Source organism: Salvelinus alpinus, chromosome 29, assembly GCF_045679555.1.
Source record: "Salvelinus alpinus chromosome 29, SLU_Salpinus.1, whole genome shotgun sequence".
Taxonomy (NCBI): domain Eukaryota; kingdom Metazoa; phylum Chordata; class Actinopteri; order Salmoniformes; family Salmonidae; genus Salvelinus; species Salvelinus alpinus.
This window is the reverse complement of record NC_092114.1, coordinates 12,282,444-12,309,448: the sequence shown is the minus strand read 5'-3', so window position 1 is coordinate 12,309,448 and position 27,005 is coordinate 12,282,444. Positions and strand designations below refer to the sequence as shown.

Here is a 27,005-nt window from a genome sequence, read left to right as displayed (position 1 = left end):
ATAAGTCTTTGCTAGGTAAAGCTCCGCCTTATATCTCAGCTCACTGGTCTCCATAACAACACCCACCCATAGCACACGCTCCAGCAGGTATATCTCACTGGTCATCCCCAAAGCCAACACCTACTTTGGCCGCCTTTCCTTCCACTTCTCTGCTGCCAATGACTGGAACGAATTGCAAAAATCACTGAAGTTGGAGACTTATATCTCCCTCACTAGCTTTAAGCATCAGCTATCTGAGAGCTTACCGATCACTGCAGCTGTACACAGTCCATCTGTAAATAGCCCATCCAACTACCTACCTCATCCCCATATTGTTTTTATTTACTTTTTTGCTCTTTTGCAAACACCAGTATTTCTACTTGCACATCATCATCTACACATCTATCACTCCAGTGTTAATTTTCTAAATTGTAATTACTTCGCTACTATGGCCTATTTATTGCCTTACCTCCTTACTACATTTGCACAAACTATATAGATTTTTCTATTGTATGTTTGTTTATGTGTAACTCTGTGTTGCTTTTTGTCGCACTGATTTGTCTTTATCTTGACCAGGTCGCAGTTGTAAAGGAGAACTTGTTCTCAACTGGCTGGTTAAATAAAGGTGAAATAAAAAACATGTCAACCATTCAGTGGTTCAGATGATCTTGGTTTAACATCTGCATCAGATGAGCTTGGTTTAACATCTGCATCAGATGATCTTGGTTTAACATCTGCATCAGATGATCTTGGTTTAACATCTGCATCAGATGAGCTTGGTTTAACATCTGCATCAGATGATCTTGGTTTAACATCCGCATCAGATGATCTTGGTTTAACATCCGCATCAGATGATCTTGGTTTAACATCTGCATCAGATGATCTTGGTTTAACATCTGCATCAGATGATCTTGGTTTAACATCTGCATCAGATGAGCTTGGTTTAACATCCGCATCAGATGAGCTTGGTTTAACATCCGCATCAGATGAGCTTGGTTTAACATCCGCATCAGATGATCTTGGTTTAACATCTGCATCAGATGAGCTTGGTTTAACATCTGCATCAGATGAGCTTGGTTTAACATCCGCATCAGATGAGCTTGGTTTAACATCCGCATCAGATGAGCTTGGTTTAACATTTGCATCAGATGAGCTTGGTTTAACATCCGCATCAGATGAGCTTGGTTTAACATCCGCATCAGATGATCTTGGTTTAACATCTGCATCAGATGAGCTTGGTTTAACATCTGCATCAGATGATCTTGGTTTAACATCTGCATCAGATGAGCTTGGTTTAACATCCGCATCAGATGAGCTTGGTTTAACATCCGCATCAGATGATCTTGGTTTAACATCCGCATCAGATGATCTTGGTTTAACATCTGCATCAGATGATCTTGGTTTAACATCTGCATCAGATGATCTTGGTTTAACATCTGCATCAGATGAGCTTGGTTTAACATCTGCATCAGATGAGCTTGGTTTAACATCTGCATCAGATGATCTTGGTTTAACATCTGCATCAGATGAGCTTGGTTTAACATCCGCATCAGATGAGCTTGGTTTAACATCCGCATCAGATGAGCTTGGTTTAACATTTGCATCAGATGAGCTTGGTTTAACATCCGCATCAGATGAGCTTGGTTTAACATCCGCATCAGATGATCTTGGTTTAACATCTGCATCAGATGAGCTTGGTTTAACATCTGCATCAGATGATCTTGGTTTAACATCTGCATCAGATGAGCTTGGTTTAACATCCGCATCAGATGATCTTGGTTTAACATCCGCATCAGATGAGCTTGGTTTAACATCCGCATCAGATGATCTTGGTTTAACATCCGCATCAGATGATCTTGGTTTAACATCCGCATCAGATGATCTTGGTTTAACATCCGCATCAGATGATCTTGGTTTAACATCTGCATCAGATGAGCTTGGTTTAACATCCGCATCAGATGATCTTGGTTTAACATCCGCATCAGATGAGCTTGGTTTAACATCCGCATCAGATGATCTTGGTTTAACATCCGCATCAGATGATCTTGGTTTAACATCCGCATCAGATGATCTTGGTTTAACATCCGCATCAGATGATCTTGGTTTAACATCCGCATCAGATGATCTTGGTTTAACATCTGCATCAGATGAGCTTGGTTTAACATCTGCATCAGATGATCTTGGTTTAACATCTGCATCAGATGAGCTTGGTTTAACATCTGCATCAGATGATCTTGGTTTAACATCTGCATCAGATGAGCTTGGTTTAACATCTGCATCAGATGAGCTTGGTTTAACATCTGCATCAGATGATCTTGGTTTAACATCTGCATCAGATGAGCTTGGTTTAACATCCGCATCAGATGAGCTTGGTTTAACATCCGCATCAGATGAGCTTGGTTTAACATTTGCATCAGATGAGCTTGGTTTAACATCCGCATCAGATGAGCTTGGTTTAACATCCGCATCAGATGATCTTGGTTTAACATCTGCATCAGATGAGCTTGGTTTAACATCTGCATCAGATGATCTTGGTTTAACATCTGCATCAGATGAGCTTGGTTTAACATCCGCATCAGATGATCTTGGTTTAACATCCGCATCAGATGAGCTTGGTTTAACATCCGCATCAGATGATCTTGGTTTAACATCCGCATCAGATGATCTTGGTTTAACATCCGCATCAGATGATCTTGGTTTAACATCCGCATCAGATGATCTTGGTTTAACATCCGCATCAGATGATCTTGGTTTAACATCTGCATCAGATGAGCTTGGTTTAACATCTGCATCAGATGATCTTGGTTTAACATCTGCATCAGATGATCTTGGTTTAACATCTGCATCAGATGAGCTTGGTTTAACATCTGCATCAGATGAGCTTGGTTTAACATCCGCATCAGATGAGCTTGGTTTAACATCCGCATCAGATGAGCTTGGTTTAAAATCTGCATCAGATGAGCTTGGTTTAACATCTGCATCAGATGAGCTTGGTTTAACATCTGCATCAGATGAGCTTGGTTTAACATCCGCATCAGATGATCTTGGTTTAACATCCGCATCAGATGATCTTGGTTTAACATCCGCATCAGATGATCTTGGTTTAACATCCGCATCAGATGATCTTGGTTTAACATCCGCATCAGATGATCTTGGTTTAACATCCGCATCAGATGAGCTTGGTTTAACATCCGCATCAGATGAGCTTGGTTTAACATCCGCATCAGATGAGCTTGGTTTAACATCCGCATCAGATGATCTTGGTTTAACATCCGCATCAGATGAGCTTGGTTTAACATCCGCATCAGATGATCTTGGTTTAACATCCGCATCAGATGATCTTGGTTTAACATCCGCATCAGATGATCTTGGTTTAACATCCGCATCAGATGAGCTTGGTTTAACATCCGCATCAGATGAGCTTGGTTTAACATCCGCATCAGATGAGCTTGGTTTAACATCTGCATCAGATGAGCTTGGTTTAACATCTGCATCAGATGAGCTTGGTTTAACATCCGCATCAGATGAGCTTGGTTTAACATCCGCATCAGATGATCTTGGTTTAACATCCGCATCAGATGATCTTGGTTTAACATCCGCATCAGATGAGCTTGGTTTAACATCTGCATCAGATGAGCTTGGTTTAACATCCGCATCAGATGAGCTTGGTTTAACATCTGCATCAGATGAGCTTGGTTTAACATCCGCATCAGATGATCTTGGTTTAACATCCGCATCAGATGATCTTGGTTTAACATCCGCATCAGATGAGCTTGGTTTAACATCTGCATCAGATGAGCTTGGTTTAACATCCGCATCAGATGAGCTTGGTTTAACATCTGCATCAGATGAGCTTGGTTTAACATCCGCATCAGATGATCTTGGTTTAACATCCGCATCAGATGATCTTGGTTTAACATCCGCATCAGATGATCTTGGTTTAACATCCGCATCAGATAAGCTTGGTTTAACATCTGCATCAGATGATCTTGGTTTAACATCTGCATCAGATGATCTTGGTTTAACATCTGCATCAGATGAGCTTGGTTTAACATCTGCATCAGATGAGCTTGGTTTAACATCCGCATCAGATGAGCTTGGTTTAACATCCGCATCAGATGAGCTTGGTTTAAAATCTGCATCAGATGAGCTTGGTTTAACATCTGCATCAGATGAGCTTGGTTTAACATCTGCATCAGATGATCTTGGTTTAACATCCGCATCAGATGATCTTGGTTTAACATCCGCATCAGATGATCTTGGTTTAACATCCGCATCAGATGATCTTGGTTTAACATCCGCATCAGATGATCTTGGTTTAACATTTGCATCAGATGATCTTGGTTTAACATCCGCATCAGATGAGCTTGGTTTAATATCTGCATCAGATGAGCTTGGTTTAACATCTGCATCAGATGAGCTTGGTTTAACATCTGCATCAGATGAGCTTGGTTTAACATCCGCATCAGATGATCTTGGTTTAACATCCGCATCAGATGAGCTTGGTTTAACATCCGCATCAGATGATCTTGGTTTAACATTTGCATCAGATGATCTTGGTTTAACATCTGCATCAGATGAGCTTGGTTTAACATCTGCATCAGATGAGCTTGGTTTAACATCTGCATCAGATGAGCTTGGTTTAACATCCGCATCAGATGAGCTTGGTTTAACATCCGCATCAGATGAGCTTGGTTTAACATCCGCATCAGATGAGCTTGGTTTAACATCCGCATCAGATGAGCTTGGTTTAACATCCGCATCAGATGAGCTTGGTTTAACATCCACATCAGGTGATCTTGGTTTAACATCCGCATCAGATGATCTTGCATCAGATGAGCTTGGTTTAACATCTGCATCAGATGAGCTTGGTTTAAAATCTGCATCAGATGAGCTTGGTTTAACATCTGCATCAGATGAGCTTGGTTTAACATCTGCATCAGATGATCTTGGTTTAACATCCGCATCAGATGATCTTGGTTTAACATCCGCATCAGATGATCTTGGTTTAACATCCGCATCAGATGATCTTGGTTTAACATCCGCATCAGATGAGCTTGGTTTAACATCTGCATCAGATGAGCTTGGTTTAACATCTGCATCAGATGAGCTTGGTTTAACATCCGCATCAGATGATCTTGGTTTAACATCCGCATCAGATGAGCTTGGTTTAACATCCGCATCAGATGATCTTGGTTTAACATCCGCATCAGATGATCTTGGTTTAACATCCGCATCAGATGAGCTTGGTTTAACATCTGCATCAGATGAGCTTGGTTTAACATCCGCATCAGATGAGCTTGGTTTAACATCCGCATCAGATGAGCTTGGTTTAACATCCGCATCAGATGATCTTGGTTTAACATCCGCATCAGATGATCTTGGTTTAACATCCGCATCAGATGAGCTTGGTTTAACATCTGCATCAGATGAGCTTGGTTTAACATCTGCATCAGATGAGCTTGGTTTAACATCCGCATCAGATGAGCTTGGTTTAACATCCACATCAGATGATCTAGGTTTAACATCCGCATCAGATGATCTTGGTTTAACATCCGCATCAGATGATCTTGGTTTAACATCCGCATCAGATGATCTTGGTTTAACATCCGCATCAGATGAGCTTGGTTTAACATCTGCATCAGATGAGCTTGGTTTAACATCTGCATCAGATGAGCTTGGTTTAACATCCGCATCAGATGATCTTGGTTTAACATCCGCATCAGATGAGCTTGGTTTAACATCCGCATCAGATGATCTTGGTTTAACATCCGCATCAGATGATCTTGGTTTAACATCCGCATCAGATGAGCTTGGTTTAACATCTGCATCAGATGAGCTTGGTTTAACATCCGCATCAGATGAGCTTGGTTTAACATCCGCATCAGATGAGCTTGGTTTAACATCCGCATCAGATGATCTTGGTTTAACATCCGCATCAGATGATCTTGGTTTAACATCCGCATCAGATGAGCTTGGTTTAACATCTGCATCAGATGAGCTTGGTTTAACATCTGCATCAGATGAGCTTGGTTTAACATCCGCATCAGATGAGCTTGGTTTAACATCCACATCAGATGATCTAGGTTTAACATCCGCATCAGATGATCTTGGTTTAACATCCGCATCAGATGAGCTTGGTTTAACATCCGCATCAGATGAGCTTGGTTTAACATCCGCATCAGATGATCTTGGTTTAACATCCGCATCAGATGATCTTGATTTAACATCCGCATCAGATGATCTTGGTTTAACATCTGCATCAGATGAGCTTGGTTTAACATCTGCATCAGATGATCTTGGTTTAACATCTGCATCAGATGATCTTGGTTTAACATCTGCATCAGATGAGCTTGGTTTAACATCTGCATCAGATGAGCTTGGTTTAACATCCGCATCAGATGAGCTTGGTTTAACATCTGCATCAGATGAGCTTGGTTTAAAATCTGCATCAGATGAGCTTGGTTTAACATCTGCATCAGATGAGCTTGGTTTAACATCTGCATCAGATGATCTTGGTTTAACATCCGCATCAGATGATCTTGGTTTAACATCCGCATCAGATGATCTTGGTTTAACATCCGCATCAGATGATCTTGGTTTAACATCCGCATCAGATGATCTTGGTTTAACATCCGCATCAGATGAGCTTGGTTTAATATCCGCATCAGATGATCTTGGTTTAACATTTGCATCAGATGATCTTGGTTTAACATCTGCATCAGATGAGCTTGGTTTAACATCTGCATCAGATGAGCTTGGTTTAACATCTGCATCAGATGAGCTTGGTTTAACATCCGCATCAGATGAGCTTGGTTTAACATCCGCATCAGATGAGCTTGGTTTAACATCCGCATCAGATGAGCTTGGTTTAACATCCGCATCAGATGAGCTTGGTTTAACATCCGCATCAGATGAGCTTGGTTTAACATCCACATCAGGTGATCTTGGTTTAACATCCGCATCAGATGATCTTGCATCAGATGAGCTTGGTTTAACATCTGCATCAGATGAGCTTGGTTTAAAATCTGCATCAGATGAGCTTGGTTTAACATCTGCATCAGATGAGCTTGGTTTAACATCTGCATCAGATGATCTTGGTTTAACATCCGCATCAGATGATCTTGGTTTAACATCCGCATCAGATGATCTTGGTTTAACATCTGCATCAGATGAGCTTGGTTTAACATCCGCATCAGATGATCTTGGTTTAACATCCGCATCAGATGAGCTTGGTTTAACATCCGCATCAGATGATCTTGGTTTAACATCCGCATCAGATGATCTTGGTTTAACATCCGCATCAGATGAGCTTGGTTTAACATCTGCATCAGATGAGCTTGGTTTAACATCCGCATCAGATGAGCTTGGTTTAACATCCGCATCAGATGAGCTTGGTTTAACATCCGCATCAGATGATCTTGGTTTAACATCCGCATCAGATGATCTTGGTTTAACATCCGCATCAGATGAGCTTGGTTTAACATCTGCATCAGATGAGCTTGGTTTAACATCTGCATCAGATGAGCTTGGTTTAACATCCGCATCAGATGAGCTTGGTTTAACATCCACATCAGATGATCTAGGTTTAACATCCGCATCAGATGATCTTGGTTTAACATCCGCATCAGATGAGCTTGGTTTAACATCCGCATCAGATGATCTTGGTTTAACATCCGCATCAGATGATCTTGGTTTAACATCCGCATCAGATGATCTTGATTTAACATCCGCATCAGATGATCTTGGTTTAACATCTGCATCAGATGAGCTTGGTTTAACATCTGCATCAGATGATCTTGGTTTAACATCTGCATCAGATGATCTTGGTTTAACATCTGCATCAGATGAGCTTGGTTTAACATCTGCATCAGATGAGCTTGGTTTAACATCCGCATCAGATGAGCTTGGTTTAACATCTGCATCAGATGAGCTTGGTTTAAAATCTGCATCAGATGAGCTTGGTTTAACATCTGCATCAGATGAGCTTGGTTTAACATCTGCATCAGATGATCTTGGTTTAACATCCGCATCAGATGATCTTGGTTTAACATCCGCATCAGATGATCTTGGTTTAACATCCGCATCAGATGATCTTGGTTTAACATCCGCATCAGATGATCTTGGTTTAACATCCGCATCAGATGATCTTGGTTTAACATCTGCATTAGATGAGCTTGGTTTAACATCTGCATCAGATGAGCTTGGTTTAACATCCGCATCAGATGAGCTTGGTTTAACATCCGCATCAGATGATCTTGGTTTAACATCCGCATCAGATGAGCTTGGTTTAACATCTGCATCAGATGAGCTTGGTTTAACATCTGCATCAGATGAGCTTGGTTTAACATCTGCATCAGATGAGCTTGGTTTAACATCCGCATCAGATGAGCTTGGTTTAACATCCGCATCAGATGATCTTGGTTTAACATCCGCATCAGATGATCTTGGTTTAACATCCGCATCAGATGAGCTTGGTTTAACATCTGCATCAGATGAGCTTGGTTTAACATCCGCATCAGATGAGCTTGGTTTAACATCTGCATCAGATGAGCTTGGTTTAACATCCGCATCAGATGATCTTGGTTTAACATCCGCATCAGATGATCTTGGTTTAACATCCGCATCAGATGAGCTTGGTTTAACATCTGCATCAGATGAGCTTGGTTTAACATCCGCATCAGATGAGCTTGGTTTAACATCTGCATCAGATGAGCTTGGTTTAAAATCTGCATCAGATGAGCTTGGTTTAACATCTGCATCAGATGAGCTTGGTTTAACATCTGCATCAGATGATCTTGGTTTAACATCCGCATCAGATGATCTTGGTTTAACATCCGCATCAGATGATCTTGGTTTAACATCCGCATCAGATAAGCTTGGTTTAACATCTGCATCAGATGATCTTGGTTTAACATCTGCATCAGATGATCTTGGTTTAACATCTGCATCAGATGAGCTTGGTTTAACATCTGCATCAGATGAGCTTGGTTTAACATCCGCATCAGATGAGCTTGGTTTAACATCTGCATCAGATGAGCTTGGTTTAAAATCTGCATCAGATGAGCTTGGTTTAACATCTGCATCAGATGAGCTTGGTTTAACATCTGCATCAGATGATCTTGGTTTAACATCCGCATCAGATGATCTTGGTTTAACATCCGCATCAGATGATCTTGGTTTAACATCCGCATCAGATGATCTTGGTTTAACATCCGCATCAGATGATCTTGGTTTAACATTTGCATCAGATGATCTTGGTTTAACATCTGCATCAGATGAGCTTGGTTTAACATCTGCATCAGATGAGCTTGGTTTAACATCTGCATCAGATGAGCTTGGTTTAACATCTGCATCAGATGAGCTTGGTTTAACATCCGCATCAGATGATCTTGGTTTAACATCCGCATCAGATGAGCTTGGTTTAACATCCGCATCAGATGATCTTGGTTTAACATTTGCATCAGATGATCTTGGTTTAACATCTGCATCAGATGAGCTTGGTTTAACATCTGCATCAGATGAGCTTGGTTTAAAATCTGCATCAGATGAGCTTGGTTTAACATCTGCATCAGATGAGCTTGGTTTAACATCTGCATCAGATGATCTTGGTTTAACATCCGCATCAGATGATCTTGGTTTAACATCCGCATCAGATGATCTTGGTTTAACATCCGCATCAGATGATCTTGGTTTAACATCCGCATCAGATGATCTTGGTTTAACATCTGCATCAGATGATCTTGGTTTAACATCCGCATCAGATGATCTTGGTTTAACATCCGCATCAGATGATCTTGGTTTAACATTTGCATCAGATGATCTTGGTTTAACATCTGCATCAGATGAGCTTGGTTTAACATCTGCATCAGATGAGCTTGGTTTAACATCTGCATCAGATGAGCTTGGTTTAACATCTGCATCAGATGAGCTTGGTTTAACATCCGCATCAGATGATCTTGGTTTAACATCCGCATCAGATGAGCTTGGTTTAACATCCGCATCAGATGATCTTGGTTTAACATTTGCATCAGATGATCTTGGTTTAACATCTGCATCAGATGAGCTTGGTTTAACATCTGCATCAGATGAGCTTGGTTTAACATCTGCATCAGATGATCTTGGTTTAACATCCGCATCAGATGAGCTTGGTTTAACATCCGCATCAGATGAGCTTGGTTTAACATCCGCATCAGATGAGCTTGGTTTAACATCCACATCAGGTGATCTTGGTTTAACATCCGCATCAGATGATCTTGCATCAGATGAGCTTGGTTTAACATCTGCATCAGATGAGCTTGGTTTAAAATCTGCATCAGATGAGCTTGGTTTAACATCTGCATCAGATGAGCTTGGTTTAACATCTGCATCAGATGATCTTGGTTTAACATCCGCATCAGATGATCTTGGTTTAACATCCGCATCAGATGATCTTGGTTTAACATCCGCATCAGATGATCTTGGTTTAACATCCGCATCAGATGATCTTGGTTTAACATCTGCATCAGATGATCTTGGTTTAACATCTGCATCAGATGAGCTTGGTTTAACATCTGCATCAGATGAGCTTGGTTTAACATCTGCATCAGATGAGCTTGGTTTAACATCTGCATCAGATGAGCTTGGTTTAACATCCGCATCAGATGATCATGTCATTCCAGGGATGCCATTTAACAGACACTTTTATCCAAAGCGACTTACAGTAATGTGTTCATAGTTTTTCGTTGACACTGAGTGTACAAAACACCAAGGACACCTTTATAATATCGAGTTGCACCTGCCCCTTTTCCCCTCAGAACAGCCTCAATTCGTCGGTGAATGGACTCTACAAGGTGTCGAAAGCGTTCCACAGGGATGCTGGCCCATGTTGACTCCAATGCAGTTGTGTCAAGGTGGCTGGATGTCCTTCGGGTGGTGGACCATTCTTGATACACACTGGAAACTGTTGAGTGTGAAAAACCATTGCAGTTCTTGACACAAACCGGTGCGCATTGGCGCCTACTACCATACACCGTTCAAAGGCACTTCAATCTTTTGTCTTGCCCATTCGCCCTCTGAATGGCACACATACACAATCCATGTTTCAATTGTCTCAAGGCTTAAAAACCCTTCTTTAACCCGTCTCCTCCCCTTCATCTACACTGATTGAAGTGGATTTAACAAGTGACATCAATAAAGGATCATAGATTTCACCTGGTCAGTCTATGTCATGGAAAGAGCAGGTGTTCCTAATGTTTATACACTCAGTGTCGATGACCCCAGCAGGTTTAAACACTGCGACAAACACTGTTCTGAACTGGACTCACCTGTGGCTCCTGGAGGAAGCTGGGGAATCCAGCGGAGCAGGAGGAGGTCGTGCCCGGCACGGCCAGAGACTTGGGCCTTTGGGTGGAGCAGAGACGAGAGTCCAGTCCCCTGTGGTGGCTGAAGCCCTGGTCGTCCCTGTATACAGACTGGAGGTGGTGTCTCAACAGCTGCTCCTCTCTGGATGCCTATTTAAGGATGAGTTCAGTTGTAATTATAGTATAAATATATTTGCACAAGGCAATAAAAAAAAAACATTTTACTAATCATAATCCGATGTTATGAGATACAATGTAACTACAATTTTGTCATGCAAGTAGCTGTCGGTAAGAAAAAGTATGACACTGTAACCAGTAGCACAAAACAAATGTACTTGTCCAAGTTACAAGGCTGATTTTTGATACAGGCTCATATGAAAGCCTCACCTCCAGGTCTGAGAGGTGTACCCTTGCCCCTTCGTAGTTGGCTAGAGGGGTCTCTCCGTCGACGGTGGGGATGACGACCACACCTAGTTGGCCGTCACTACCCTGTCCGACAGAGCCGTTAGGGAGCTGGGAAGGAACTTGGTACGCAGAGCCACTGTGAAGGGCTAGAAGGGGAATAGAGAAGGGGAATAGAGAATGGGAATATAGAAGTGGAATAGAGAAGGGGAATATAGAAGGGGAATAGAGAAGGGGAATATAGAAGGGGAATATAGAAGGAGAATATAGAAGGAGAATAGAGAAGGGGAATATAGAAGGGGAATAAAGAAGGGGAATAGAGAAGGGGAATAGAGAAGGGGAATAGAGAAGGAACACATCTTATCACCACCTACTATCCCCTAATTTAAACATGACAGAAGAAAGTACCATTGATTTGACTTTTTGTCAACGTGCCTACGAGTATTCATTCAACATTATTCTTATGATAACTTTATTTACAAAACCCTGGACCTTTTATTGGTCTGGGTGACTTTTTTTGTAACGTGAATGTCAGAGTAAAGCTAGCTGCCATCCTAGGACTACATATGTACCCAGCTCTCTCTGGACCTGCTGGGGTATGCCCATGATCGTAGTCCTCCTGCTCTTCCTCTTGTCCAGTCTCTTCACTGGGTTCAGAGGCTTGAATGTGGAGCCTGGAAGGAGAAGAGGAGATGTTTTAGAGGAGGGAGAAGGATTAGATAAGGGATGGATGTGTTGAGGGTTTAAAATGCATTTTAGGGATATATCTACATTTACAGGGGGGGGGGGGGGGGGTCCAAAATAGGGGAGGGTTTGCAAACTTTTTTTACTTTTTTTTTTTCTTTGGGAGAGATGTGTGTTTTTATTTATTGGGCACAGGGGATGGTAGTGGTTTTATTTATTGGGCACAGGGATGGTAGTGGTTTTATTTATTGGGCACAGGGATGGTAGTGGTTTTATTTATTGGGCACAGGGGATGGTAGTGTTTTTTCTCCCTTGTTTACATTTGCTCTTCTGCTCATATTTTCCCTATAAACAACGGCTTGACTTACTTTTGATATCACCCTAATAAAGTTTTGAAATGTTTGTGAAGGTTTGATATGGTGTGATTATTATTACGCTTCAGCTACTGCAGACCTATGATATGAAGGAAGTACGTCCCGGAGCTCCAACTGACTCCGACGGTTGAACTTGAGGTGAGGAAGACTGTTTAAGCCTTACCAGAGTTACTCCTATAATCTAACAATATAATGCTTATCTTTATACAAAATATTTAGATCGAAAATTAACAAATTTGCCTCCTACTGTACGTCTTTATCTATATAGCAGACGCAGTAGTCATATGACATGAAAATAATGTAACCTTTATTTAACTAGGCAAGTCAGTTAAGGACAAATTCTTATTTACAATGACGGCCTACCCCGACCAAATCCAGACGATGCTGGGCCAATTGTGCGCTGCCCTGTGGGAATCCCAATCACAACCGAATGTGATTTAGCCTGGATTTGAACCAAGGAATGTAGTGACCTATCTTGCACTGAAATACAGTGCCTTAGACTGCTGCGTCACTCAGGAGCCCACTTAAAAAATACATGGACCCAGTAGAGACAGTAGAGACCCGGTAGAGACAGTAGAGACCCGGTAGAGACAGTAGAGACCCGGTAGAGACAGTAGAGACAGTAGAGACCTAGTAGAGACAGTAGAGACCTAGTAGAGACAGTAGAGACCTAGTAGAGACCCAGTAGAGACCTAGTAGAGACCCAGTAGAGACCTAGTTGACCCAGTAGAGACAGTAGAGACCCGGTAGAGACAGTAGAGACCCGGTAGAGACCTAGTAGAGACCCAGTAGAGACAGTAGAGACCCAGTAGAGACAGTAGAGACCCAGTAGAGACCTAGTAGAGACCCAGTAGAGACCTAGTTGACCCAGTAGAGACAGTAGAGACCCAGTAGAGACCTAGTTGACCCAGTAGAGACAGTAGAGATCCGGTAGAGACAGTAAAGACAGTAAAAACCCAGAGAGACCTAGTAGAGACAGTAAAGACCCATAGAGACCTAGTAGAGACAGTAAAGACCCAGAGAGACCTAGTAGAGACAGTAAAGACCCAGAGAGACCTACTTGACCCAGTAGAGACAGTAGAGACCCAGTAGAGACAGTAGAGACCCGGTAGAGACAGTAGAGACAGTAGAGACCTAGTAGAGAGTAGAGACCTAGTAGAGACCCAGTAGAGACCTAGTAGAGACCCAGTAGAGACCTAGTTGACCCAGTAGAGACAGTAGAGACAGTAGAGAACTAGTAGAGACCAAGTAGAGACCTATTTGACCCAGTAGAGACAGTAGAGACCCAGTAGAGACAGTAAAGACAGTAAAGACCCAGAGAGACCTAGTAGAGACAGTAAAGACCCAGAGAGACCTTGTAGAGAAAGTAAAGACCCAGCACAGAAATAGTAGAGACAGTAGAGACCCAGTAGAGACAGTAGAGACAGTAGAGAACTAGTAGAGACCCAGTAGAGACCTAGTAGAGACACTAGAGACCCAGTAGAGACCCAGTAGAGACAGTAGAGACCCAGTAGAGACCCAGTAGAGACCCAGTAGAGACCCAGTAGAGACCCAGTAGAGACCCAGTAGAGACCTAGTAGAGACCCAGTAGAGACCCAGTAGAGACTCCGTATACCCAGTAGAGACCCAGTAGAGACCTAGTAGAGACAGTAGAGACCCAGTAGAGACCCAGTAGAGACAGTAGAGACCTAGTAGAGACCCAGTAGAGGCCCAGTAGAGACCCAGTAGAGACCCAGTAGAGACCTAGTTGACCCAGTAGAGACAGTAGAGACCCGGTAGAGACAGTAGAGACCCGGTAGAGACCTAGTAGAGACCCAGTAGAGACAGTAGAGACCCAGTAGAGACAGTAGAGACCCAGTAGAGACCTAGTAGAGACCCAGTAGAGACCTAGTTGACCCAGTAGAGACAGTAGAGACCCAGTAGAGACCTAGTTGACCCAGTAGAGACAGTAGAGATCCGGTAGAGACAGTAAAGACAGTAAAAACCCAGAGAGACCTAGTAGAGACAGTAAAGACCCATAGAGACCTAGTAGAGACAGTAAAGACCCAGAGAGACCTAGTAGAGACAGTAAAGACCCAGAGAGACCTACTTGACCCAGTAGAGACAGTAGAGACCCAGTAGAGACAGTAGAGACCCGGTAGAGACAGTAGAGACAGTAGAGACCTAGTAGAGAGTAGAGACCTAGTAGAGACCCAGTAGAGACCTAGTAGAGACCCAGTAGAGACCTAGTTGACCCAGTAGAGACAGTAGAGACAGTAGAGAACTAGTAGAGACCAAGTAGAGACCTATTTGACCCAGTAGAGACAGTAGAGACCCAGTAGAGACAGTAAAGACAGTAAAGACCCAGAGAGACCTAGTAGAGACAGTAAAGACCCAGAGAGACCTTGTAGAGAAAGTAAAGACCCAGCACAGAAATAGTAGAGACAGTAGAGACCCAGTAGAGACAGTAGAGACAGTAGAGACCTAGTAGAGACCCAGTAGAGACCTAGTAGAGACAGTAGAGACCCAGTAGAGACCCAGTAGAGACAGTAGAGACCCAGTAGAGACCCAGTAGAGACCCAGTAGAGACCCAGTAGAGACCCAGTAGAGACCCAGTAGAGACCTAGTAGAGACCCAGTAGAGACCCAGTAGAGACTCCGTATACCCAGTAGAGACCCAGTAGAGACCTAGTAGAGACAGTAGAGACCCAGTAGAGACCCAGTAGAGACAGTAGAGACCTAGTAGAGACCCAGTAGAGGCCCAGTAGAGACCCAGTAGAGACCCAGTAGAGACAGTAGAGACCCAGTAGAGACAGTAGAGACCCAGTAGAGACCCAGTAGAGACAGTAGAGACCCAGTAGAGACCCATTAGAGACAGTAGAGACCCAGTAGAGACAGTAGAGACCTAGTAGAGACAGTAGAGACCCAGTAGAGACCCAGTAGAGACAGTAGAGACCCAGTAGAGACAGTAGAGACCCAGTAAAGACCCAGTAGAGACCCAGTAGAGACCCAGTAGAGACCCAGTAGAGACCTAGTATACCTAGTAGAGACCCAGGAGAGACCCAGTAGAGACTCCGTATACCCAGTAGAGACCCAGTAGAGACCCAGTAGAGACCCAGTAGAGACAGTGGAGACCTAGTAGAGGCCTAGTAGAGGCCCAGTAGAGACCAAGTAGAGACCCAGTAGAGACAGTAGAGACCCAGTAGAGACCCAGTAGAGACCCAGTAGAGACAGTAGAGAGACAGTAGAGACCCAGTAGAGACCCAGTAGAGACCCAGTAGAGACCCAGTAGAGACAGTAGAGACAGTAGAGACCCAGTAGAGACAGTATAGACCTAGTAGAGACAGTAGAGACCCAGTAGAGACCCAGTAGAGACCCAGTAGAGACCCATTAGAGACAGTAGAGACCCAGTAGAGACCCAGTAGAGACAGTAGAGACCCAGTAGAGAAAGTAGAGACCCAGTAGAGACCCAGGAGAGACCCAGTAGAGACCCAGTAGAGACCTAGTAGAGACCCAGTATACCTAGTAGAGAACCAGTAGAGACCCAGTAGAGACCTAGTAGAGACCCAGTAGAGACCTAGTAGAGACCCAGTAGAGACCCAGTAGAGACCTAGTAGAGACCCAGTAGAGACCCAGTAGAGACCCAGTAGAGACCCAGTATAGACAGTAAAGACCCAGTAGAGACCCAGTAGAGACAGTAAAGACCCAGTAGAGACCCAGTAGAGACAGTAGAGACCTAGTAGAGGCCCAGTAGAGACCCAGTAGAGACCCAGTAGAGACCCAGTAGAGACCCAGTGGAGACCTAGTAGAGACAGTAGAGACCTAGTAAAGACCCAGTAGAGACCTAGTAGAGACCTAGTAGAGACCTAGTAGAGACCCAGTAGAGACCCAGTAGAGACAGTAGAGACCCAGGAGAGACCTAGTAAAGACCCAGTAGAGACCCAGTAGAGACCCAGTAGAGACCCAGTAGAGACCCAGTAGAGACAGTAAAGACCCAGGAGAGACCTAGTAAAGACCCAGTAGAGACCCAGTAGAGACCCAGTAGAGACAGTAGAGACCCAGGAGAGACCTAGTAAAGACCCAGTAGAGACCCAGTAGAGACCCAGTAGAGACCCAGTAGAGACCCAGTAGAGACCTAGTAGAGACCCAGTAGAGACCCAGTAGAGACCCAGTAGAGACCCAGTAGAGACAGTAAAGACCCAGTAGAGACCTAGTAAAGACCCAGTAGAGACCCAGTAGAGACCCAGTAGAGACCCAGGAGAGACCTAGTAAAGACCCAGTAGAGACCCAGTAGAGACCCAGTAGAGACCCAGTACAGACCTAGTAGAGACCCAGTAGAGACCCAGTAGAGACCCAGTAGAGACCCAGTAGAGACAGTAAAGACCCAGTAGAGACCTAGTAAAGACCCAGTAGAGACCCAGTAGAGACCCAGTAGAGACCCAGTAGAGACCCAGTAGAGACCCAGTAGAGACCTAGTAGAGACCCAGTAGAGACCTAGTAGAGTCCCAGTAGAGACCTAGTAGAGACCCAGTAGAGACCCAGTAGACAGAGACACGTGCTGCTGAGAATGTGGCACGTATGAGAAATATTGGACAAACGACCAAAATATACTAGGTCCAAGACATGATCTATGATTAGCTTTCATTAAAACATGATGAATGGGATATGATTATGAATACTTCCCCCCCACACACACACACACATACACACACCTACCTTGGCGTGTGAGCACAGGTCTCGTGGACACAGCCAATCCAGCAGAGGTCACTGCGGTAACAGAATTCCCGGCGGTACTTCCTGACTCCTGAGATCCATCCCTGTGATTGGTGCTGACATCCTGGTCCGTCTGGAGAGGAATGGGGTTTTTAGGGACCAAGTATTCAATCACTGCAGAAGTTGTCTGCTCCTTGCTCCTAGTTCTCGGTTGACCAGTACCAGCCGTAATGGTTTCAAATGACGCGACTACTTACTGCATCACTATGGTCATCCTGAAAGTCCACTCCTTTGTTGTTTTCTGCAGGAGAGACAAAGAAGGTTTTTCAGATATTCCCTACAGCTCTGAAATCTAAACACCACTTCTGCCATTAGGGTCTATTGAGTATGTAGTGGGTTCTGTGTAGTGTGTAGTGTGTAATGTTTAGTGTGTAGTGTGTAGTGTATTGTGTGTAGTGTGTTCTGTGTAGTGTGTTCTGTGTAGTGTGTAGTGTGTTCTGTGTAGTGTGTTCTGTGTAGTGTGTAGTGTGTTCTGTGTAGTGTGTAGTGTGTAGTGTGTAGTGTGTAGTGTGTATTGTGTTATGTGTAGTGTGTAGTGTGTAGTGTGTAGTGTGTAGTGTGTATTGTGTTATGTGTTGTGTGTAGTGTATTCTGTGTAGTGTGTTCTGTGTTCTGTGTAGTGTGTAATGTGTAGTGTATTCTGTGTAGTGTGTTCTGTGTTCTATGTAGTGTGTTCTGTGTAGTGTGTTCTGTGTTCTGTGTAGTATGTTCTGTGTTCTGTGTAGTGTGTAGTGTCACTACCTTCTTGTTGTAGTATCTTTAACCCCTCCTGTGCCTCAGTGTGCAGGTCTTCAAGGTACTGAGGGCGACTGCCCTCGATGAACACATTCTCCTGGTAGTGTGAGGAGGCTGTGTAGTGAACTGTCAACTTCTTCTGTTCATCCAGACACTTAGGACCAGCTAGAGAGAGAGAGAGAGAGAGAGAGAGAGAGAGAGAGAGAGAGAGAGAGAGAGAGAGAGAGAGAGAGAGAGAGAGAGAGAGAGAGAGAGAGAGAGAGAGAGAGAGAGAGAGAGAGAGAGAGAGAGAGAGAGAGAGAGAGAGAGAGAGAGAGAGAGAGGGAGAGGGAGAGGGAGGGAGAGGGAGAGGGAGAGGGAGAGGGAGAGGGAGAGGGAGAGGGCAAGGGGGAGAGGGAGAGGGCAAGGGGGAGAGAGAGTTAAATAAAGGTGAAACTCCACAAGCTGTATATTCCAGGGTGAAAACCAGTACATAGGAGATGTGGTAGAATGCTGACATGATAAAGGGTTGTGACTGAGGACCAGATGGGATCAAAACTGCTTGGTAGAGGTTTTGGTAGTGTGCTTACATACAGGACAGGACACCCTACACACTGAAGTAACTGCTTAGTGACTGGCACCAGGGGCTTTGGAATGTATTCCAGTACCTGGCAACACGGTGTACGGTACTAATGAAGGCATTACAGCTCTAGAACATCCTGACCCTTAATGAGAGTACACTGACTCCCCTTTCTGGTCTTCCATCCAATACCAGATTACCTCCTGCTGTCTGTCCTTCTGCTCCCCTTTTCACCTTTCCTGACCCTTTAGCCCCCCCCCCCTCTCTCTGTCTGTCTGTCTGTCTGTCTGTCTGTCTGTCTGTCTGTCTGTCTGTCTGTCTGTCTGTCTGTCTGTCTGTCTGTCTGTCTGTCTGTCTGTCTGTCTGTCTGTCTGTCTGTCTGTCTGTCTGTCTGTCTCTGCTCTCTCTCTCTCTCTCTCTCTCTCTCTCTCTCTCTCTCTCTCTCTCTCTCTCTCTCTCTCTCTCTCTCTCTCTCTCTCTCTCTCTCTCTCTCTCTCTCTCTCTCTCTCTCTCTCTCTCTCTCTCTCTCTCTCTCTCTCTCTCTCTCTCTCTCTCTCTCTCTCTCTCTCTCTCTCTCTCTCTCTCCTAAATTATCAGTGTTGGTATCAGTCTCTCTGTTCCACCACCAGTCTCTCTGTTCCACCACCAGTCTCTCTGTTCCACCACCAGTCTCTCTGTTCCACCACCAGTCTCTCTGTTCCACCATCAGTCTCTCTGTTCCACCATCAGTCTCTCTGTTCCACCACCAGTCTCTCTGTTCCACCACCAGTCTCTCTGTTCCACCACCAGTCTCTCTGTTCCACCACCAGTCTCTCTGTTCCATCACCACTAGTCTCTCTGTTCCACCACTAGTCTCTCTATTCCATCCCCAGTCTCTCTTGGTATGTGTGTATAATTGGCCTCTCACCACACACTCAATGCTCTGTTTGGGGCACAAGCTGCCAAGTGCACTTACGTGCTGTGTGTGTGTGTGTGTGTGTGTGTGTGTGTGTGTGTGTGTGTGTGTGTGTGTGTGTGTGTGTGTGTGTGTGTGTGTTTGTGTGTGTGTTTGTGTGTGACAGTCTGCTAGGCAGACGTCCCGCCTTCGCCACCCCGGAGGGCTAACCCCAGATTGTTTAATCCCCAGCGTTTTCTCACCCTAGGTAGTCCATATGGGGGATGCGTCCCAAATTGCACCCTATTCTCTATGAAGTGCACTGGAACCCATAGGGCCCTGGTCAAATGTAGTGCACTACATACGGAATAGGATGTCATTTGGTATGTACCCTGGTATGGTTCCAAGATAAACATGCTGCTGTCTTCCTAAGTGGCCAGGGAACTCAACAGAGAGGTTAGAGTAGTGAGGAGACAGAGAGGTTAGAGTAGTGAGGAGACAGAGAGGTTAGAGGGGTGAGGAGACAGAGAGGTTAGAGGGGTGAGGAGACAGAGAGGTTAGAGTAGTGAGGAGACAGAGAGGTTAGAGGGGTGAGGAGACAGCGAGGTTAGAGTGGTGAGGAGACAGAGAGGTTAGAGTAGTGAGGAGACAGAGAGGTTAGAGGGGTGAGGAGACAGAGAGGTTAGAGTAGTGAGGAGACAGAGAGGTTAGAGTAGTGAGGAGACAGAGAGGTTAGAGTAGTGAGGAGACAGAGAGGTTAGAGTAGCGAGGAGACAGAGAGGTTAGAGTAGCGAGGAGACAAAGAGGTTAGAGTAGCGAGGAGACAGAGAGGTTAGAGTAGTGAGGAGACAGAGGTTAGAGTAGTGAGGAGACAGAGAGGTTAGAGTAGTGATGAGACAGAGAGGTTAGAGTAGCGAGGAGACAGAGAGGTTAGAGTAGCGAGGAGACATATATGTTAGAGTAGTGAGGAGACAGAGAGGTTAGAGTAGTGAGGAGACAAAGAGGTTAGAGGGGTGAGGAGACAGAGAGGTTAGAGTAGTGAGGAGATAGAGAGGTTAGAGTAGTGAGGAGACAGAGAGGTTAGAGTAGCGAGGAGACATAGAGGTTAGAGTAGCGAGGAGACAGAGAGGTTAGAGTAGTGAGGAGACAGAGAGGTTAGAGTAGTGAGGAGACAGAGAGGTTAGAGTAGTGAGGAGACAGAGAGGTTAGAGGGGTGAGGAGACAGAGAGGTTAGAGTAGTGAGGAGACAGAGAGGTTAGAGTAGTGAGGAGACAGAGAGGTTAGAGTAGTGAGGAGACAGAGAGGTTAGAGTGGTGAGGAGACAGAGAGGTTAGAGTAGCGAGGAGACAGAGAGGTTAGAGGGGTGAGGAGACAGAGAGGTTAGAGTAGCGAGGAGACAGAGAGGTTAGAGTAGTGAGGAGACAGAGGTTAGAGTAGCGAGGAGACAGAGAGGTTAGAGTAGCGAGGAGACAGAGAGGTTAGAGTAGCGAGGAGACAGAGCGGTTAGAGTAGCGAGGAGACAGAGAGGTCAGAGTAGCGAGGAGACAGAGAGGTTAGAGTAGCGAGGAGACAGAGAGGTTAGAGTAGTGAGGAGACAGAGAGGTTAGAGTAGTGAGGAGACAGAGAGGGTAGAGTAGTGAGGAGACAGAGGTTAGAGTCGTTTTGTTCTATACTGCTCGGTTCTGTTCTGTTTTCTTCTGCTACCCGAAGTATAATAGGTGCAGTGCATTAGGAAAGTATTCAGACCCCTTGACTTTTCCCACATTTTGTTACTTTACAGCATTATTCTGAAAACACAATACCCCATAATGACAAAGCAGGAACTGGTTTTTAATATATAAGAAATGTAAAACTGAAATATCACATTTACAAATGTTTAGACCCTTTACTCAGTACTTTGTTGAAGCACCTTCAGCTGCGATTACAGCCTCAAGTCACAGCCTCAAGCCACTCTTGCGTTGTCTGGGCTGTGTGCTTAGGTTCGTTGTTCTGTTGAAAAGTGAACCTTCACCCCAGTCTGAGGTCCTGAGGGCTCTGGAGCAGGTTTTCATCAAGGATTTGGTATTTGGTATTTTTGGCATTTTATCAGGATCCCCATTAGCTGTTGCAAAAGCAGCAGCTACTCTTCCTGGGGTCCACACAAAACATGAAACATAATACAGAATAACATAATACAGGACATCAATAGACAAGAACAGCTCAAGGACAGAACTACATACATTTATTAAGGCACACGTAGCTACATATCAATGCATACACACAATCTATCCAGGTCCAATAGAGGAGAGGCGTTGTGCCGTGAGGTGTTGCTTTATCTGTTTATTGAAACCAGGTTTGCTGTTTATTTGAGCAACATGAGATGGAAGGAAGTTCCATGCAATAAGGGCTCTATATAATAATGTATGTTTTCTTGAATTTGTTCTGGATTTAGGGACTATGAAAAGACCCCTGGTGGGATGTCTGGTGGGGTAAGTGTGTGTGTCAGAGCTGTGTGTAAGTTGACTCTGCAAACAATTTGGGATTTTCAACACAATGTATGTTTCTTATAAAAAGAAGAAGTGATGCTGTAACGATTTTCGTCGTCAGATGAAGAGTACTCGGACCAAAGCGCAGCGTGGTAAGTGTTCATGTTAATTTAATTAAAAAACAGAACACTAAACAAAAATAACAACGAGAATGAACCGAAACGAAACAGTCCTGTCTGATACAGACGGAAAGACAGAAAACAACTAGCCACAAAACCAACATGGAAAATGGCAACCTAAATAGGCTCCCCAATCAGAGACAACGAGAAACAGCTGTCTCTGATTGGGAACCAATTCAGGCCACCATAAACCTGCATACCCCTAGACCATACAAAATCCCCATAGATAAACAAAAACCCTAGACAAGACAAAAACCTAGACAATACAAAAACTAAGCAAACCACCCTTGTCACACTCTGACCTAACAAAAAATAAAGAAAACAAATATACCTAAAGTCAGGGCGTGACAGATGCAGTAAGTCTCTCCTCAACTCTTAGACAAGAGAGACTGGCAGCATGGTATTTATATCAGCCCTCTGATTACAATGAAGAGCAAGACGTGCCGCTCTGTTCTGGGACCAGCTGCAGCTTAACTAGCTCTGTCTTTGCAGCACTTGACCATATGACTGGACATTAATCAAGAGAAGGTCAAACTAGAGCATGCAGGACTTGGAGTGCGGTGTCAAGAAAGCAAAGCATCTCTTTATTATGGACAGACCTCTCCCAATCTTTGCAACCATTTGAATCTATATGTTTTGACCATGACAGTATACAATCTAAGGTAACGCCAAGTAATTTAGTCTCCTCAACTTGTTCAACAGCCACACCATTCATTACCAGATTCAGCTGAGGTCTAGAACTTAGGGAGTTAGTTGTACCCAATACAATGCTCTTAGTTTTAGAGATGTTCAGAACCAGTTTATTACTGGCCACCCATTCCAAAACAGACAGCAACTCTTTGTTAAGGGTTTCAGTGACTTCATTGGCTGTGGTTGCTGATGTGCATATGGTTCAATCATCATCATACATGTACACACATGCTTTGTTTAATAGTAGTGGCAGGTCATTGGTAAAAATAGAAAAGAGTAGTGGGCCTAGAGAGCTGCCCTGCGGTACACCACACGTTACATGTTTGACATTAGAGAAGCTTCCATTAAAGAAAACCCTTTGAGTTCTATTAGATAGATGGCTCTGAATCCACAATATGGCAGAGGTTGAAAAGCCATAACACATACGTTTTGTGTTATTGTCAATAATATCAAAGGCTAAACAGAAATCTAACACTACAGCTTCCACAATCGTATTATCAATTTATTTCAATCAATCATCAGTCACTTGTTTCAGTGCAGTAAATGTTGAGTGCAATCTCTCTGTACTTTTCTCTGTTCATCTTTCCCTCATTCCTGACTAGTCTCCCAGTCCCTGCCACTCAAAAACACCCCCAGAGCATGATGCTGCCACCACCATGCTTCACTGTAGGGATGGTGCCAGGTTTCCTCCAGACGTGATGCTTGGCGTTCAGGCCAAAGAATTCAATCTTGGTTTCATCAGACCAGACAATCTTGTTTCTCAACATCTCAGAGTCCTTTAGGTGCCTTTTGGCAAAGTCCAAGCGGGCTGTCGTGTGCCTTTTAGTGAGGAGTGGCTGTCGTCTGGCCACTCTACCATAAAGGCCTGATTGGTGGAGTGCTGCAGAGATTGTTGGCCTTCTCAAAGGTTCTCCCATCTCCACAGAGGAACTCTGGAGCTCTGTCAGACTGACCATCAGGTTCTTGGTCACCTTCCCGACCAAGGCCTTTCTCCCCCGGTTGTTCAGTTTGGCCGGGTGGTCAGCTCTAGGAAGAGTCTTGGTGGTTTCAAACTTCTTCCATTTAAGAATGATGTAGGCCACTATGTTCTGGGGACCTTCAATGCTACAGAATTTAAAAAAATTGGTCCCCTTCCCCAGATCTGTGCCTCGACACTATCCTGTCTCAGAGCTCTACGGACAGTTCCTTCGACCTCATGGCTTGGTTTCTGCTCTGACATGCACTGTCAACTGTGGGACCTTATATAGACAGGTGTGTGCCTTTCCAAATCATGTCCAAGCAATAGAATTTACCACAGATGGACTCCAATCAAGTTGTAGAAACATCTCAAGGATTATCAATGTAAACAGGATGCACCTGAGCTCAAATTCGAGTCTCATAGCAAAGGGTCTGAGTACTTATGTAAATAAGGTCTTTCTGTTATTTTATTTTGTATAATTGTGCAAAAATGTTTTTATTTAATCAATTTAGAATAAGTCTGTAACATACAAAATGTGGAAAAATGGAAGGGGTCTGAATGCACTGTATATTTTTTACCTTTATTTAACTAGACAGGTCAGTTAATTAAGAACAAATTCTTACTTTCAATGATGGCCTAGGAACTGTGGGTTAACTGCCTTGTTCAGGGGCAGAACAACAGATTTTTACCTTGTCAGCTGGGGGATTCGATCTAGCAACCTTTCAGTTACTAGTCCAACGCTCTAACACTTGGCTACCTGCCGCTACATATATACTAGGTGGTGTCAGAGGAAGGCCCCAAAAATTGTCAGACTCCAGTCATCCAAGTCATAGACTGTTCTCACTGCTACGGCACTGCAAGGGGTACAGGAGCGCCAAGTCTAGGTCCAAAAGGCTCCTTAATAAGGATCCGCCACTTTTTTCCCCAATTGTCGCATAATGAAACACTTTGAAGTTTGTGGAAATATGAAAGGAATGTAGGAGAATATAACACAATAGATCTGGTAAAAGATAATACAGAGAAAAAAAACAAGTGTTCTTTTGTGTTTTTTTTTTGTACCATCATCTTTGAAATAAAAGAGAAAGTGCCATAATGTATTATTCCAGCCCAGGTGCAATATAGAGTTATGCCACTAGATGGCAGCAGTGTGTGTGCAAAGTTTTAGACTGATCCAATGAACCATTGCATTTCTGTTAATAATGTTGTATCAAGACTGCCCAAATGTGCCTAATATGTTCATTAATAACGTTTCATGTTGAAAATTGTGCACCATCCTCAAACAATAGCATGGTATTCTTTCACTGTAATAGCTACTGTAAATTGAACAGTGCAGTTAGATTAACAGAGAATTTAAGCTTTCTGCCCATATCAGATATGTCTATGTCCTGGGAAATGTTCTTGTTACTTACAACCTCATGCTAATCGCATTAGCCTACGCTAGCTCAACCGTCCCGTGGAAGGGACACTGATCCCGAATAAGTTTTATTTTATTTATTTTATATTTTATATATAGCCCTTCGTACATCAGCTAATATCTCGAAGTGCTGTACAGAAACCCAGCCTAAAACCCCAAACAGCAAGCAATGCAGGTGTAGAAGCACGGCGGCTAGGAAAAACTCCCTAGAAAACAGCTTCTATCCCCAAGCCATAAGACTGCTGAACAACTAATCAAATTGCCAACCAGAACTATATACATTGACATCGCCCCACCCCCTTTGTTTTTACACTGCTGCTACTCGCTGTTTATTATCTACGCATAGTCACTTTACCCCTAACTACATGTACAAATGACCTCGACTACCGTGTACCCCCGCACACTGTCTCGGTACCGGTAGCCCCTGTATACAGCCTCGTTATTGTTATTTATTTGTGTTACTTTTCATTTTTTATTTAGTTATTTAGTAAATATTTTCTTAACTCTATTTCTTGAACTGCGTTGTTGGTTAAGGGCTTGTAAGTCAGCATTTCACTGTGAGGTCTACACCTGTTGTATTCAGCGCATGTGACAAATACAATTTGATTTGATTTGATGTACACTGAGTGAACTAAACATTAGGAACACCTGCTCTTTCCATGACGTAGACTGACCAGGTGAATCCAGGTGAAAGCTATGATCCCTTATTGATGTCACGTGTTCAATCCACTTCAATCAGTGTAGATGAAGGAGAGGAAACAAGGTTACATAAGGATTTTTAAGCTTTGAGACAATTGAGACTTGGATTGCGTATGTGTGCTATTCAATGAAAGACCACTGAGCCAATCATGGCGCAACTAGAGAACATGATCAACTTCTACATTCTGTATGTTACGCTGGCTGACCGCCACCACAGAAAGAACTGAGCTGGGCTGAAACTGGGCTGAAACTGAGCTGGGCTGAAACTGAGCTGGGCTGAAACTGAGCTGGGCTGAGCTGGGCTGAAACTGAGCTGAAACTGAGTTGGGCTGAAACCGAGCTGGGCTGAAACTGGGCTGAAACTGAGCTGGGCTGAAACTGAGCTGGGCTGAAACTGAGCTGGGCTGAAACTGAGCTGGGCTGAAACTGAGCTGAAACTGAGCTGGGCTGAAACTGAGCTGGGCTGAAACTGAGCTGGGCTGAGCTGGGCTGAAACTGAGCTGGGCTGAAACTGAGCTGGGCTGAGCTGGGCTGAAACTGAGCTGAAACTGAGCTGGGCTGAAACCGAGCTGGGCTGAAACTGAGCTGGGCTGAAACTGAGCTGGGCTGAAACACCTGCATTTTGGAGCAGCAAGAGAGCAAAATAGAGACCATGTTTGTATGCAGCTTTATTAACTCAAATGTTTTTTAGTTTTTTTTACATTGTTTGCAAACTGATATGTGACATGTATTAGTGGCTAAACAGGTTTAGATATGATGGTAGGGAGATCTGAGATTTGAGCTTCAACCAAAACCTACTATTGTCACACCAACCAGTGAGATATAATGTCTGTATTGTAACACTGCGTACTTTCTAGTGAACGGCAAAGCGTTGATTACGTCAAACAGTTTTAGTTCCAG

General features: G+C 43.8%; 1 protein-coding gene across 4 annotated transcripts in view; it reads right to left on the bottom strand.

Moving 5' to 3' along the window:
* The window catches only part of LOC139558946 (NHS-like protein 3), a 157,254-nt gene that overhangs the window by 7,546 nt on the left and 122,703 nt on the right, over nt 1-27,005 (bottom strand). For all 4 annotated transcript variants that reach the window (XM_071374464.1, XM_071374463.1, XM_071374465.1 and 1 more), the window contains 6 exons: nt 18,274-18,432; nt 17,730-17,773; nt 17,476-17,605; nt 12,296-12,397; nt 11,709-11,872; nt 11,286-11,471 (listed from right to left, as the gene is read on the bottom strand). In XM_071374464.1, the coding sequence (XP_071230565.1) occupies nt 11,286-11,471; nt 11,709-11,872; nt 12,296-12,397; nt 17,476-17,605; nt 17,730-17,773; nt 18,274-18,432 (785 nt within the window). The remainder of the gene's footprint in view (nt 1-11,285; nt 11,472-11,708; nt 11,873-12,295; nt 12,398-17,475; nt 17,606-17,729; nt 17,774-18,273; nt 18,433-27,005) is intronic.